The 15,438-nt window shown below is 57.6% G+C and overlaps 1 protein-coding gene across 4 annotated transcripts in view; it reads right to left on the bottom strand.

Annotated features, from left to right (window-relative positions):
* Positions 1-1,296: 1,296 nt before the first annotated feature.
* KIRREL3 (kirre like nephrin family adhesion molecule 3) overlaps positions 1,297-15,438 on the bottom strand; it is a 122,372-nt gene continuing 108,230 nt past the window's right edge. For 2 of the 4 annotated variants that reach the window (XM_086626826.1, XM_086626827.1), the window contains 6 exons: positions 15,213-15,411; positions 14,030-14,065; positions 11,004-11,111; positions 7,288-7,397; positions 2,190-2,276; positions 1,297-1,740 (listed from right to left, as the gene is read on the bottom strand). In XM_086626826.1, coding sequence (XP_086482952.1) covers positions 1,297-1,740; positions 2,190-2,276; positions 7,288-7,397; positions 11,004-11,111; positions 14,030-14,065; positions 15,213-15,411 — 984 coding nt within the window. The remainder of the gene's footprint in view (positions 1,741-2,189; positions 2,277-7,287; positions 7,398-11,003; positions 11,112-14,029; positions 14,066-15,212; positions 15,412-15,438) is intronic. The other 2 variants (XM_086626828.1, XM_086626829.1) reach the window with 2 other exon arrangements.

Here is a 15,438-nt window from a genome sequence, read left to right as displayed (position 1 = left end):
GCCGCGGCGCCGCAGCCGCCACCTTTTCCTACAGACGCACTGAAGCTACCGAGGACATGGACAGGGGTTTTTGGGGTGGGGGGGTCCTCCCTCCCAGCGGGCCTGGGGGGTGGGTGAGGGGGGGGGCAGGAGCCCCTCGCCCTGGGCTTTCTCTTTCCCTTAATTCCCTTGGATTTGGACGAGGGCCCCACCGAGGGGCCGATCTTGGGGGTCCTGGGAGCCCCCCGGGGAGCAGGAGCCTTCGGGGGCCACGTCGTTTCCTCCCTGCCTTGGTCCCCCCTCCCCAAATATTTAATTCTCTCCCCTTTTTTTTTTTTTTTTGATTTTCTTTTTACTCATTAACCCTGTCCCGTGCCTTAGCCGGGGCCCTTGGGGGGGGGGGGGGGTGTGGTGTGTGGGATTTAATTTAATTAATTTAAAAATTTATTTATCGTGGAGCCTCCCCTGGGGCTGCGAGTGTTGGGGATGAATGGCCTGGGGTGGGGTGGGGGGGCCAGTGGGGTGCTGAGCTCTAGGGGCAGGGGGGTTTGGGGTGTCCCCCCTCCAAGGAGGGGGCTGAGGGTCCCCTAGGAGCTGTGGGTGGGGGTGTCAGGGGCTCCTGCTGGTACCCAATAAAGGTCCTGGTGAGGCTGGGCTGGGTGCTCCTGGGGCTGGGATGAGGTGGGGGGCGGGGGGGGGTTCATGCCATGTCCCCATGGCCCTTACCTGCTGCGTCCCCGGCGCGCTGTCTCACTGTGCCTCAGTTTCCCCATGCCCACCTCCCCAAGGCGAGGACCCTTCCTGCTGCAGTCTCCCCACGCTGGGGTCCCCACCACAAGGCCACGACCACCACCCCCCCCCAACCCCGAAGCTCCGGGCTGGCTCCACGCCGGGGCGGCCACGAGAAACACCTCTTGTATTGACCGCGGCGCTCGATACAGCGCGCAGAGGCCCTTCCCGCGGGGGGGGGTCCCCGTTCCGCCGATGTCCCCCCCACCCCTAATCCTGTCCCACGCCGCGGGACCCCCCCCCAACCCCCCAAAAACGGACTCTATAAGTATGGACACCGAACACCAAGAGGGAAGGGAAGGAGCCGGGTGGGAGAGGGCAGCGGGATGCGGGGCGGCACGGGGTGCGTGGTCGCGTCCTTGGTGGGGTTGTGCTTAGCATGTACCGGGCAGGGGGGGGTATCCCCCCCCTCCCCACAGCCCTGGGGGGGAGTGCCAGATCTGGCATCTTCCCACCGCCGCTCCCGGCGGGCGCGACTGTCCCGGCACGGAGCCGCGGCGCCCGCGCCGAGAGTTCCCCGGAGCGGCTTCAAACGTGCGTCTGCATCCGCCTCTGCAGGGGCCGGCTGGGATCTGAGTTTTGGGAAGAAGACTGGGAATGGTGGGAGGAGGAGGCGGAAGCTTTGCTGGCCTTGTCGAACTGCACGTAGCCGTCCTGCTTCCCGCTGCTGCTGATGCTGCTGTCGCACTGCGTGTCGAGGAAGGAGCTGCTGTCGCTCATGGAGCCGCGCTGGAATTCCCGCTCGCACAGCTCGATGGAGCTGCTGCCCATGCCCAGCACGAAGCGCTGGCTGTAGTCGTAGAGGCGGCTCTGCCCGCTCAAGGTGCTGTAGATGTTGGTGAAGGACATGCCCGTGGGCACCCGTTGCTTGCTGGCGGGGCGCAGGTCCGCCGGGCAACCCGACAGCGAGATGGTGGGAGTGGAGTGGTGCTCCTTGAAGGTGTTCACGCTGTAGTAGCCGTTGGTGGGGTCCTGTGAGGTTGGGAAAGAAGGGGTTGGGGGGGAGCAGGTTGGTGGTGCCCACCTTCCCAGGTGCCCTGGCATTCAGGGTGATGCGCAAAAGCACACCCTCGACCACCCAACCCCTCCTGCCCGCAGCGGCAGAGCATCCTCTTGTGCCACCGGTGTGTCCCGCTCAGCTCAGCCCCTTCCAAATTGGGGCAGGGGGTGCCCTGTGCACCCCACTGTCCTGGCACGCACCCTTATTTAGCTCTCAAAGGGTGCTGGGACCAGAGAACAGCCCCGGGGGTGCCAAAGCATCCATCACGGGCCACCGTTGGTGACACCAGGGGATGTGGCACCCTGGAAAACGCAATGCCAGGCGAGGGGCGAGCTGGTCCTACCCCGCAACAGGCACAGGGATGGGTGCCCAGCACCCCGGGGTGCCACCGCCTCGGCCACCACCCCAGGGTCCAACTCACCTTCAGGTTTTGAAACTCCTTCTCCTCCTCCTTGAGCACCTCGAGCTGCTTCAGCACCGAATCCTGCTGAAACTCCCCCCGCTCCATCTAGGAAAGGACACAGGTGGGTGGCAGCAGCCCCAAATGCCCGCGTGGCCCTGCACCCACCGGCAGCCCCGTGGCGTAGTGATGCTGTAATTCACATAAAAGCCTTAATTTTATTTATTTTTTTTTTATTTTTTTCCCCCACCTTGATCCTGGCTCTTCTCAAAAAATTGGGGTCCTGGAGGCTTCACCCACCCGGCTCTGCCGGTGTGGCCGGACCACGTGCCGGCCCCGCGGGTCGGCGGGGCTGGACAAGCTGGAGAAGCTCTTTTTGATTCAATTCCAATTAATTTTTGCTCCCATTAGTTTTCCTTTGAAGTCTGACGGTGATTGGGGAGGGGGTAAAACACACATTAATTAGACCAGGGCTTTAATTACCCTTCCTTCAGCAAGGGGGGGGGTGTGCAGAGGTGGAATTAACGATCAACTGATTTCTTGGCTGCCTTTTTTTGGTTTTTTTTAATCTTTTTTCCCATATCGATCACGCTTCCAGCCTGGATTTTGCAGCCGCCCTGATCACAGCCCCAAATTGGCCTGAAGAAAAAAAAATAAATCACCTTTTATCACCCAACTTCCTTTTTTTTTTTTATCTTTTTTCCCCCTAAGTGGTGACGGAAATTCACCCCGCGGCGCTTTCTGGTCATCTGAAAGCCTTTGATATGGCTGTTAAATGCAATAAATTAAAGCACCTGAGTTTTCCTAGGAAAAAAAAAGTCCGTAACAGGCATTGATTTAGATAAATACAAACGTCAGTGAGAATTAAACTCAGGTACGTGGCAGGTTGGGGTTGGTTTTGGCTCTAAATCCCCGAAAGCATCGCCGTGGTGGTGCGGGGTGGGAATGTGCGTGGTCGGATCAACCCCAGCGAAAGGGATTTCAGGGCTCCTGGGGCCGAAAGCAAAGGAGAAGCCACTTTTCCTGGAACTCGGCTGCTTTTCAGCGTGGGTGATGCCAACGGTCAGGGCCGGAGCTGGTGATGGGACCCGAGCAGGTGCCAATCCCGCTGGTGGCAAAACCTCCCTGGAATTATTAAGCCGGGTAATGGGGTATTTTAAGCCGTTTTATGGTGCTTCTCGCAATGATCCTGGCACTGGGATGCTCCCGGAGTCCCGCGGGGACCTCGGGGCTGGTGGGAGCTGGGGATTCACCCGCACCCTGGGGATTTTGGGGGGGCTGCAATGAGCCCAAACACCATCAGAGGGCACTGAGCCCCCACGCGGGGCGTAAAGCCCGATCCTTTCGCTTAAATTCCCATTCCCGCCTTCCAGCTGGTCATTAATGCGCTCTTTCCTGAAGTTCCATGCGATCCCGCGCCGTTAATTAGCGGGCGGCTCGTTAGCGTGCCTCCCTCTCTTGGCCAGCGCTGGCTAAACGCAAAAGCGAAGGAAAGTTAAATCCATTTCCACTCCCACTGGGAATTCCGACCGCGGGGCAGGAGGGAAGAGGGAAACATCTGGAAAAAAAAGAGCTCAGAAAGGGCCGGGAGCGCGGGCGCAAGCGGGTGACGTGGTCATGGATGCTGGCACGGGATGCTCTGGCACCGTGCAGAGCCTTTTTTCCCGGAGCCGTGGTTTTCTCCGGCTGGGCTCCGCCACCAAGATGCTTCCGTCCTCCGGGCGCGTTGCTGCCGTGCAGGTGGCTGGTGATAAAGCCGCTCGTTGGCGCCGTGTGCCCGCCATCCCGCCGAATCCAAAGGCATGGCTGGGTGCCCAGAATGTTGTGCCAGGATTTAATCCTGCTTGGCAGCACCGGGCGCCAGCAGCCTGCGCCATCCTCCCAGCCCAGCGCGCGTCGCAGCCGGGCATCCCAGTTGTGGCATAAAGTCATCCCCATTCCCAAACCTCACTGGTCCCTCCAGGAAAGGATGCGCCGAGCCGTATGGGTGATCACCGAAACGCTTTGCCTCAGTTTCCCCCGCTGCCAGCGTGACCTCCCTCGTTACGAAGCACCACCTTGGCTTTGCCGGGCCGGGTCCTGCCGCCGAGGGAGCGCATCCCTGCGAAGCCAAGCGCTGTCTCAAGGTCACTCAAGAAAGGGAACTGGCCCTTAAATTCGGAAACCAGTGGCCAGCTCCAGCGCTGAGCCTCCTGATCCAATGCCCGCTGGAGTGCTCCCGCGTTTAACGCCGCCAAACGGAGCCGCTTGCAGCCGGGATATCGACTCCGACACGCCGGATATTAAATTTTTTGCTTTCATTAGTGGAGATAATATGTTTTTTTTTTTTAAATGTTGCTCTCTCCGGCGTCCCCAGCCGGGTCCCTGAGCCTCCCCCTCCCTTGTACCATGTTTAATTATAATGTTTCCCACTTTTTCGGGGAATCGGATGCCACTCGGCCGCGCTTGGAAACTCGAGTGGGACAAACCCTACCAGGGATGTTGTTTAATAGATCCTTGAGAAGGTGGATTCCTCCGCTCCCAGCAGCGAGGAAACCAGCACACGGATAAAAAAGAATGGCCAAGTGGCAAATGGCCAAAGCTCGTGGTGGCCCGGTGCCACTGGAAGGTGCTGCCGTTATTTTGACTTTATTTTGACTGTTCTGCCCCAAATATGAACCAAAGATGATGTCTGGGTCTACCCAGCAGCATTGGACCCCCTTTGCCTTGGGATGCTCCTGCCTCCCGGTCACTTTGGGATCATCTTTACTACGATTGCTCCTGCCTGAGGGGAACGGCTCCTTTAGGATCATCATCAGCCCCGTTTCACAGATGGGGAAACTGAGGCACGCAGCCCAATCAGCCAGGAATAAAACCCAACCAGGACAGAGAACGCTGCTGCTGCGAGTTCTTTGTGCCAGGATCAGCCCCTTTAATGGGCTCTTTCGCCTCCAGCCACCGGCTGCCGTTTGTTTTCCGGCCCGCCGCGGGCTGGCAGCGTTTTTCCCTGCCCGCAGGCAGCGCCTGGCAGAATGGAGGGACTGGGGCAGGGGACGAGGACGGTGCTGAGACAATGTGAACATATGCAAATCAGCCAGCGTGACGCGTCTCCTAAGGTGTTAATGAATTTATAGACGCATGAATAATTATTCGTGAAAAGCACGGAGAGCTGCGGAGGTCGCAGATGGCTGGAGAATAATAAATGTGTTTGGGGTGGGAGGATGGAGGGGAAGGATTCACACCGACGCTCCGCGGCCAGAAATGCTCCAGCAAAGTGGAAACACGGCGGGATACTGAGGAGTAAAGGCACCGTGTGCGGTGCAGAGGGTGGATCTCTGCTCCTGGAGTCATCCTGGACCTCCAGGGCTTGGCCAATGGTCGGGACTGGGGAGCGAGAAGCAGGATGTGAAGCAGGAAGGTGCTGAGCGGAGGGGAGCTGTTCTCCGCTCGTCGTTAACATCTGCGTTAATGAGCTCTCCGCCCCAGCAGCCGGCGCGGTAATGAAATTGGCGGTTGATAGTCGCCCGCGAGGGCGAGGAGATGGTTTTGAAGGACACCAGCAAAGTTGAGCAAGGGTTGGAAATACCCCGAGAAGCTCAGGGAAGGCAAATGGAGGAAGTAACGGGGATACGGGGAGGAGGGAGAGCAGGAAAGTCTTGGGGTGAGGGTAGGGAGCGAGGAAGGGGTGCTGTGCATCACCCCCTGCTCCTGCCATGGAGGTCTCGTTAGGGAGGGTGAATTTTTTTAACTCCATCCATCATTTCGTTGACAAACTCAGAGCCTCTTATTAGCTTGCAGCGTGGTGGTGATGGTCTTGGGATGATCTCAGCCCTTTGGAAGCTGGATCTGGGCTCGGCGCCGTTGGTCGCTGTCTATACAGATGGTGGTACAGGGTCCCACGACAAGGAAGCATCTCCTTCCCTTTCATCTCAGCGGATTCCTCCAATCTTGAGTCTCCCTTTCCACCGGGAGTTCACTGAATACCTTTTGCAGGCAGGGCATATGGCTGCTTATGAGTGCTGCCCAAAAAATGAAGGGTTAGAGCAGGAGAAACCACCCAGCAGCCTAGAAATCAGCCTCCAGGTCCTACAACCCCTTCTCCCTTTCCTATCTGCTTTCTTCTCACCTTTTATGGCCGCATGGCTTTCTGCACCTCCCCTTTCCTCGCCGTTCTCAGTCACAGAATCACAGAATCCCAGAATGTCAGGGATGGGAAGGGACCTCAAAGGATCATCTAGTCCAACCCCCCTGCCGGAGCAGGACCATCTAGATCAGATCACACAAGGATGCGTCCCGGTGGGTTTTGAACATCTCCAGAGAAGGAGACTCCACAACCTCTCTGGGCAGCCTGTTCCAGTGTTCTGGTACCCTTACTGGGAAGAAGTTCTTCCTCATGTTTAAGCAGAACCTCCTGTGTTCCAGCTTAGATCCATTTCCCCTTGTCCTTTCATTGGATGCCAGTGAGAAGAGCCTGGCTCCATCCTCATGGCAGTCGCCTTTTCCATATTTATAAACATTAATGAGGTCCCCCCTCAGTCTCCTCTTCTCCAAGCTAAAGAGACCCAGCTCGCTCAGCCTTTCCCCATAAGGGAGATGCTCCACTCCATCATCTTTGTGGCCCTGCGCTGGCCTCTCTCCAGCAGTTCCTTGTCCTTCTTGACCTGAGGGACCAAAACTGGACACAATATTCCAGATGCGGAATCCAGTTGTCAGTCGCCAGCGTCTTGCCCCTGCCCGTGTCTTTCGGTCCCCTTGGGCAAAGGCAGTGGCCCCGGGAAGGTGACACCTCCCAGGCTGATGTGGAGCTGGGAGCCAGGCTGGCCTGGCATCCCTGGCATCAGCAATCCACATCCAACTGCGTGCACATGCGTTAGTTTTTCCACGTAGAGAGAGAGAGAGAGAGAGATTTGAAGCAGCTGGGCTACTGCAACGAGCCTCTCCCAGCTCTTCCTCCTTGTTAGCCAAGCTTCGCTCGAGGAGTTTTGGTGGCAGGAGGACACGTACCTCCAGAGGAAGGTTTTGGGAAGAGCATCTTCACCTTGAGTGGGGATTACGGCGGCGAGCTACGTGTGCCTGGGCGCGTTACCGTCAAACGCTTACCCGGAGTAATCGCTTACGGGGAGAAGAAGCCCAGCCTTACCATCAGCTGCTTGATGGTTGGGTGCTCCTCCGTCTCCCTGCCCGAGGCCGGCTCCTTGTGCACGATCTCCACGCGGATATCGTTCTTGGCGGAAACCACACCTTTGAGATCTGGGCAAAGAGAAAAGGGGTTAGTTGAAGGCGATCGCGGAGCATCCTCAAGGACCCAGTTGCTGAGGATGTCCAGCAGCACCGGGGAAAATTAACCCCGGCTCAGCAAAGTGCATCCGAGACTGGGGGGGCGATATTTGCATTGCCAGAAGGTATCAGCACGGTAAACCTGCATCCCTGGGAAGCTATTTTCATGCCTTTGGGAGCTTGGTTAGTCTCTGCCATCCTCGTGGTGCTGTTAACAGGGGCTGGGCTACTTGGCCAGACCACTGCTCCACAGCATCTTCTCGGGGACCATGAGAAATGCTGCTCCTGAGGGACACACCTACAGCTGGGAACCCCCCGAGACAAACCTTCCCCAGGTTTGGGATGCAGCTGCGGATGGAAAAGCCCGAGCAACGAACAAAGACGTAGCCAGGGCTTTGGGAATGACCAAATCATCCCTGGCTGCTGCTCCGAGCAGTCTGTTTCCACGCAGGGCAGAGAGAAACATTTGTGGAGAGACTCTCTGCCTCCCCTGAAGGTGTCAGGCGCGCTTTGAAGAAGTCATTTTAGCGAAATGAAACCAAAAGCCACCGAGCGGCGGGAGCAGAAACGGCCAAGCGAATCCCAGATGAAAAGCAGAGCTGGATGCGAATCGGAACGGCGAGATCTAACCTGCTCCTGGCTTTGAAGCCAGATGCCAGCCTGCGAGCTGGCTCCCGGGATGGCTGCGCCAACCCTCCCGCACCCGAAACCGCCCTGAACCTCCGGGCTCGTCAGATCTGCCTCCAGCCGAAGGAAGCCAAGCCAGGACCACAAAGGCAGGAGGAGACGGTGGTTTTAGCTGGAAACCAAACTGAAACGCGCCACCGACACCAGTTTGAAGCTCCAGCCTTGAATTAATCCATCTCGGCGTCCCGCGCCCTCCGTATCCGCAGCCCTGCTGCCACCCAGTCTCAGGGTGCGAGGCAAAGGGTGTCACTGGGGAGTTACTGCTGCTCTTCCTCTTTTTTTTCCTTGCTGGGACCACTTTCCCAGTACTGGAGCCTCCGTCTTTAATCACGAGGAGAAGCTAATTACTGTCTTGCACATCCTCTCCCAGGAGCGTTCCCCCTCAAATAACTCCGGGCCGTTAAGTCACCGAAGATACAACAACAGATGTGCAGTAAAATCTTTTATTTTTTCCCTTTTCCAGAGCCTCCAGGCTCGGTGCGTTCGCACCCAGTGCATTTTTTTTCACTGCAAGGCCAGGAATTGCCTCCCCCAGTGCCGTTAGTCGCGGTCGGTGGCTGGTTGCAGCCATCAGGAGATGCCTTCTCCAGCATCACCTTGTCCTCTCCACTGGGAGCCGTGTGGAGCCGTCCTTGCAGGCTGGTGTTGGAAAGGATGCAACAACGTTCCGGGATTCGTCTCGGGAGAGAGGAATCTGCAGTCACCCTGGTAGGAGATGAGTCCTTCTCCTGATAGCAAAGTGCTCTGCCGGTCCCATCGCTCCCGAGCTGATCACTGGAACACCTCTGTGCTCATTTCACGCCACTAACCACGGTGAAAGTCCTTTCTTCACCTTCTCAGCCTGGTGTTTCCACCTTCCTAACGCTCACCTGCTGCTGGAGATAGTGGCTACGGTAGCCAGTTTGCACTGGCACCTGTGAAACTGGGATAAAAACCTTCTTTCCAGGGACAGCCAAGTCCTTCCCTGCAGGGTTTTGCACCCTGAGTGTCACTCAGGGGCTGGTTTAGCTGCTGATGCTCCCGGCTTCCCCCCAAAAAAAACCCAAGGAGAGACCCTGTTTTGGCAGCTCCGAGTGGCTTTTGGAGCCATGTGAAGGGGGATGAAGCAGCTCCACAGCCACCAGCACCCTCTGCTCCCTGCACCCATCTCAGGCCGGGGAACCCCACCTGCACCCAGGGTTTGCTTCGTGAGCACCCCGGCATCCCGCTCCTCTCCAGTGGCAGCTCCAGTTGGGTTTGGCTCTGCAGAAAAGGTTGAGCTGTTCTTCCTCCTGTTTGGAGGAGGGAAGGGAGATCGGGATGGGATCTTTGCTGATCTCTTGGATGATCCCTTCCTGCTCGCTTGCTCTGGTCCCAAAGCCAAGTAGCAAAGCAGCCTGGTGGGAAGCACAGGGACCCGTGCTCTGCTCCAGCGGTGCTGTAGACCTTTCCCCAGGGCACGGCAACCCTGGTGCAGTGAGCACGCTGGGAAGATGCCGAGACCCAGCAGCTCGTTGCATATAGGAAACCAAAAAGTCCTTTCTAAGTGGGACAGCACTGGAAACACAGTGGAGGAAACAAAGTTAAACCACTGCCATGCCACCACGTCCCCAGTACCCTCTTCCCAACACGTGTCCTCTTAACCCTGGCGAGGAAAAGGCCTCTTATTCCTGATTAACCACTGGGAACACAAGGGATGAATCACACAAGACATTGTGTCCCCTCCTGGAAGGACAAGCCCTGCTTCCTCCCCGTCCTCTGCACGCTACCAGCTTGTGAAGGACTCCAGAACCTGGCGCTTGCACCGCGTCTTTGCTCTGTTGTCATGGCATTAGTGTTCAATCGCGCGTCCTGTGAAGAACCCCGCGCCGTCTGGTTATGTCAAATGTGAGGAAGATGAGGAACCATGTGCTTGTCCCTGCTCCCAACCGCACGGCTCGGTCCCCGCTTTCTCCAGGTACTCAAATTGTCAATCCTCGCTGGATGATCAACGTTGAGTTGATCAGGTCAACGTTGAGGTTGACCAGGTCAACATTGAGTTGACCTGCTCTTGGGTCCTGTCCATCAGCAATCCTTCCCCAACAAGCACGATTAACGACTGCTCCCCATTTAATTTGTTAATATTTGCTAACGGAGGCTGTAAAAGTTCACAAAAAAGGGGATAAAACAGGGAGAGGCACCATTATCGCTCTTCAAACGAAACACATTGCCGCCGCGGGAGGCTGCGCGTTCGTACCCAAATCCAGGAGGAGTTGGGGTCTTTGATTGCTTTGCAAACCATCAAGAGGGGGAAAAATAAAAAGAAAAGCAAAACCAAGTGGATTTTTTGGCACACACACACACAGAACTTGGCATCCCGGCATCCGTACCACGTCTCTGCCGAGCTGGGAGCGCGATGGAGCATCTCTTCTCCCCCATGGCCTGAGATGCTCCAGACAATGATGTTCTTCTCCCTCCTGCTTTGATGTCTTTACATTTAGCCAACAATTCTCCGATTTCCCAGTGTGTTTTTAACGAGGCAACGTCATGCCACGCCGTTTCTCCCTCCTCCTCCTCTACCTGCCTCTCTAACGGCGCTGTAACTTGTATTCCCACCGCAGCCAGGCTTCCAAACCCGCACACCCGGTGTAAAACCACTCCACTGGCTGTCGTTTCCCACCTGGAAAGACGCATTTTACACCCAGAAAATAGACTTAAACCAGAGACCATGAACCAAGGAGGGTTTTTAAGCGCCCACATGGCACGGTGAGGATGCTGACCCTTTGGAAGACCAACCCGAGGAGCAGATCGTGCTGCTGCTACATCACTAAATTTACCCCTTAATTTCTTTGGGACCCCCCGATTCGCCCCCCGCCCAGGTTTCCAGCCCAGCCCTTCCCAAAGGGATGCAGCGGGGCCGGGGGAGACACTTACTCCTTTGGGAACGGGCGCAGCAGAAGGCGACGATGGTGGCCATCAACACCAGGAACGCCACGCCGGCCCCCACGGCCACTCCGATGATCACCGCCATGGGCACCGACTCTGCAAGAGGAAGGAGCGGAAGGATGAAGCTGGGATGAAGGTCGGACACTCAGCTTTCCCCCGAGGGATCCACCCCCTGGCCACTGGCAAGCGGCTCGGTGATGAGCCTGGGGAGAGTTTTGGGGCCAAATGGAGCTCCTTCCCCGCTCCCTGCCTGCAGGGCGCTGGCGTGCACTGCTATTTGTGCAAGTCCTGACCTCTCTGTGCCTCAGTTTCCCTTGGGAGAGAGAAGAGGAGGGAGCCAGAAGAGCGGGCTAAGAGCTGCTCTCGATAACGCCCTGCGGGTTAACGCCTGAGTATCTCTAAAGGATGAAAAGCGCAGAAGAAGACGCGTGTTAATGTTATTGAGAGAAATGGCATCAGAGTGGGCTGGGAGAGAGGTTAGAGCCGGGATGGAGGGATGGAGCCGGGATGGAGCCGGCACCGAGCCTGCCTGCCCCATTCACATCCCAGTCTCCTGCCTTTTCCCTTGGTTTAGCACCTCCAGCATCCTTCTCCGAACCCCTGCGGGTGCTCCAAGGACTGGGCTGGGAGGGCCGGCCGGGCAGGCGGCTGCGGTGGGCGAGGGCTGCGGGGTGGGGATGGGCGAGCAGGGGTGGGTGGGAGGTAGCCCGAGGAGCAGAGCTGGCCGCAGAGCTGGGCTTCCAGGCTCACGTCCTTCTGACCACCGGAACTTTGTAGGTGGGTTCCCGGCGGGGATTTCGGACGGCGGCTCAGCCACGGAAGCCGATCCAGGCAGCGGCTGGCGAGGCGCTGGGGAGGACGGAACATGAAATCATGTTTAGGGGGAGAGGGTCAGATTTGCAGCCCAAGAGCCCTGTTATGTCCCTGCTCAGCTCCTCCGGTCCCTCAAAACGCAGCTTCTACTTAACGGCGAGCGTTGGGTCGGTGCCGGCTCTCCGGATGATTGCCAAGCAGCGGCGGGCAGTGCTCCCACTTGCAGGACACCGAAGCTGCGGGTACCACCATCCTTGGCTGGGATGAGAAGACCCTCTCCCCAAAAGCAGCAGATATCTATAGGTCCTCATGTTCTTTCTAAGCACCCTGTAGGCTCTTGGTGACCCAAAAGAGGGGTAACCCTTGCCGGGATGGTTGGCTAAGCCAGCTGAGCGTGTCCTCACCACTTCCCTGCACCATCTTCAATGTGTTTTTTTTCTCCTTGGGGTCTCTGTCTTGCAAGCAAATGGGATAAATTTAGGGAAAAACGGATGCAGAGATGTGGTTCCTCCTTCCTCCTCACCTGTGTAGGCGGGGAACGTAAATGGCACCGTGGGGACATGGGGGTGAGAAGCAAAGCCCAGTAGCCCGATGGCTGACACTCGACTGGGTGATTTCTTGTCCACTGGTGTCGACCACGAATTTCATCCCGGACCTGAGATCACAGATCCTGCCTGTGCCTTTCACAATTCCTAAGGGGCACGTGTCCTTACTGGTGGGACTGGGAGGAGTCATAATTCCACCAGCATCTTTCCTGTGCAGTCAGCAAAGGGTTTCTTTGTAGCTGCCTAATCCCAGCTGGGGCAGGAGAGTTATAAAAGCCACTTCACGTTACCCTTTAGCAGTGGCCGTGGGGTCTCGTGGGTGCTGAGCCCTACTTTGAGGGTGACACAAAAATGCTGCTGGGTGAGTTGAGCCTCTTCTGCTCACGCTTGATCTAAAAAGAGCCTTTAATCTTCCCTGCTTAGCTTGTTTCAAGTGGTTTGGGCGGTGGTTTATGCTGATGCTTTCCAGTTTCTGGCTCACTCAGGAATTTTCTGCCTGGGTCTGCTGGTTCCTTGATGTGTCACTTGTCACTCGAGCTGGGTCACCAGTGACGTGACTCCCATGGCGCTGAGTGGACCGTCAAACGTGCCAAGAGTGCTCACCACGCTGGTGCAACAATTCCCTGGGGGTCTTTGGTGAAATGGCAAGTCCCTTCAGTGCTCTGCAACCTCGAGCAGGAGCTGGAGCACAGGTAGAAGATGCTGGAGCTGGTTCCAGCTGCATCAAGAAGCTCATCCTAAACCCAGCATCCTCCGACACACCAGCTGAGCCACAGCAAAAGGAAACTGGGATTTTTTCCAGTTTCCACCTGCCAGGCAGTGCTCCTGCCACTGGTGGGAACTCGGCATGGGATTTTTTTGGCTCTCTCAGGGGAATATGGAGCAAAAGGGTGAGGAGACAGGATCCTGGGAGTGCTTGCTGGCCTCAGCTTTGGGGGAGTGAGATCTGCAATGCAGAGCTCAGCAAGAAGCGGGTAGTGATGGTGATGAAGATGATGGAGAATCGTGCAGGGAAAGAGGTGGGGAAAGTCCCCCAGGGTTCTCCTGGGCTGAAAAAAGTGACTGCAAAAGGGCAGTGACAGGAACCAGCGGCTGGGCTGGGAAACTGTGTCCCGAAGACAAGGGCAAGCTGGTGAGGAGCAGTTTGCTCGCCCACGAACCCTGCTCTGGGGCAGACGATGAGGAAGAGGAAGGCACGAGGACAGCACATCCCGCAGCATCTGCCCGAATATTGGTTCAGCGCTCTCCCAAGATGCCGAGACAAGCTGATGTCCGCAAACGACCCTGGAAACTTGGACTTCTCCCTCTTTTTTGCCCCATGAGAGCACTTAAGTGGTCCCTTTCACAGCACTTTAAAACCCGGCTGCTTGCTACGATCCCCCTCGCAGTGGCCGGGGAGCTGGGGCACAGAAAGGTGGGGTGGTGCTTTGCAGAGCGGGCCAGTGGCAGAGCGGAGACTGGATGGCTCCAGCTTCCCAGTCCGTGTCCCCGTCACTGCCCTGCACCTTCCCTACACCCCTTCCTACCCTGCCCTGCCCTGCCCGGCCCTGCCTGCCCTGCCAGAAAGCTGCTGGGCCAGGAGGAGGACGTCGAGTCCTCGGGTGTGATAACGGCTGGGGACAATTCACGTTCACCGTCAGCTCATGATTTCCATACCTGCTTGAATACCAGCTCCTGATTTCATTTCCGTACCTGTTTGAAAATAAAGCAAGTGTCCACAGCCTTGCACAGCCCAAGCGCACACGGCCGTCGTCCTGAGCGCTCAGCCCTCTGCTCCGCTTTCTGCTCCGAGCGCAGGGGCGTCCCCATGAAGGGGATGTCCCTCTGTCACCCTACGGCATCCTCAGCCACCCTACGGTGTCCCCCTGCCCGGGGCAGGGATGTCCCCTTCCGTCACCTGGCGGGGATGCTCGGATGTGGGATGCGGAGCCGGCCGTGGACTCGCCAGCTCCGACCCGGCTCGGCTGCCCGGCCACCCTCCGCCGGGACCCAGGTTTGCCGCTGAGCGCTCCCGCTGACTGGCAGCCGACCTGGAAAAAACCACTGGCTCTGTTTGCGTTGGAAGAAGCCCAAGGCTAATTTTAAGGGGTTCATTTAGCTCTGATTTAATCTGGACGGCAGCCTCGCCTATAAATCACGGCTTAATGAGAACAATCCACCTGCCTGCCCTGGCATTTAATAAAATAGAAGAGAACTGGAGTCCCTCCAGGAGCTGAGCGTTGCTCACAAAAGCCATCTCCCTCCCTTGCTACGGAGAAACCCCGGAGTGGAAATCCCTTGGCCATCCCCTGAGAATTACTCGAGGTGCCTTCGAGGCTGGGTGGGTCAGCCCAGCCCTGCCAAACACGTGCTGGCATCGTGGCTGGTGGCCAGGGTGGAGGGTTGCCACCAGCCCAGACGCCTTCCTCCCACTCGCTCCCGGCACCGCGGAGCAGCGGGGTCCGGTAGGAGCAGCCGTTCCTGTTTCTCTGAGGTTAGAAACGATCCTCCAGCCTGCGGCAGTGGCATCGCCTTGTGCCGTGGGGCAGGGAGCGAGGGGTGCGGGATCGACCCGTGCCCTCCAACTTCAGCAGGACAGGCACAGCGGGGCAACGCCGTAGCAGGCAGAGACTTCGCAGGGCTTGTCCCATGTCCCGACCCTCTGCCAGGACCAGGTATCCCAAGGATGTGACCCTACAGCTAGCACCGCTGGAGCACTGGCACCGTCCTTCCTAGTTTCCTCTTTTGACATCCCAAGAGCTTTTCTGAGCCTCTCACAGCGTCTCCCCGCTCTTACAGCCCGGCCAGGTGCTAATTCCCACCACCCAGCAGCCCCCACGGGCTCCTCAGCGATGCCCACCTTGCTCTTTGAGCCGGATGATCTCCGTGTCGGAACCGAAGCTGTTCCAGGCAGTGCAGTTGTAAATGGTTTGGAAATCGGCGCGGACGATGTTGCTGATGGTCAGGGTGGAGATAACACCCTCGTCCGTGCTGACTGTCTCCACCGTGTAGCGCCCGGAGGTCCCAGATTCCAGGACGTTCTCCTTCCAGGACCAAGCCTACCAAGCAAGAGAGGGGTGAGCCTC

Source organism: Tauraco erythrolophus, chromosome 26, assembly GCF_009769465.1.
Source record: "Tauraco erythrolophus isolate bTauEry1 chromosome 26, bTauEry1.pri, whole genome shotgun sequence".
NCBI lineage: Eukaryota > Metazoa > Chordata > Aves > Musophagiformes > Musophagidae > Tauraco > Tauraco erythrolophus.
Note: the sequence above shows the minus strand (reverse complement) of the source record. Positions and strands in the feature narration are given on the sequence as shown.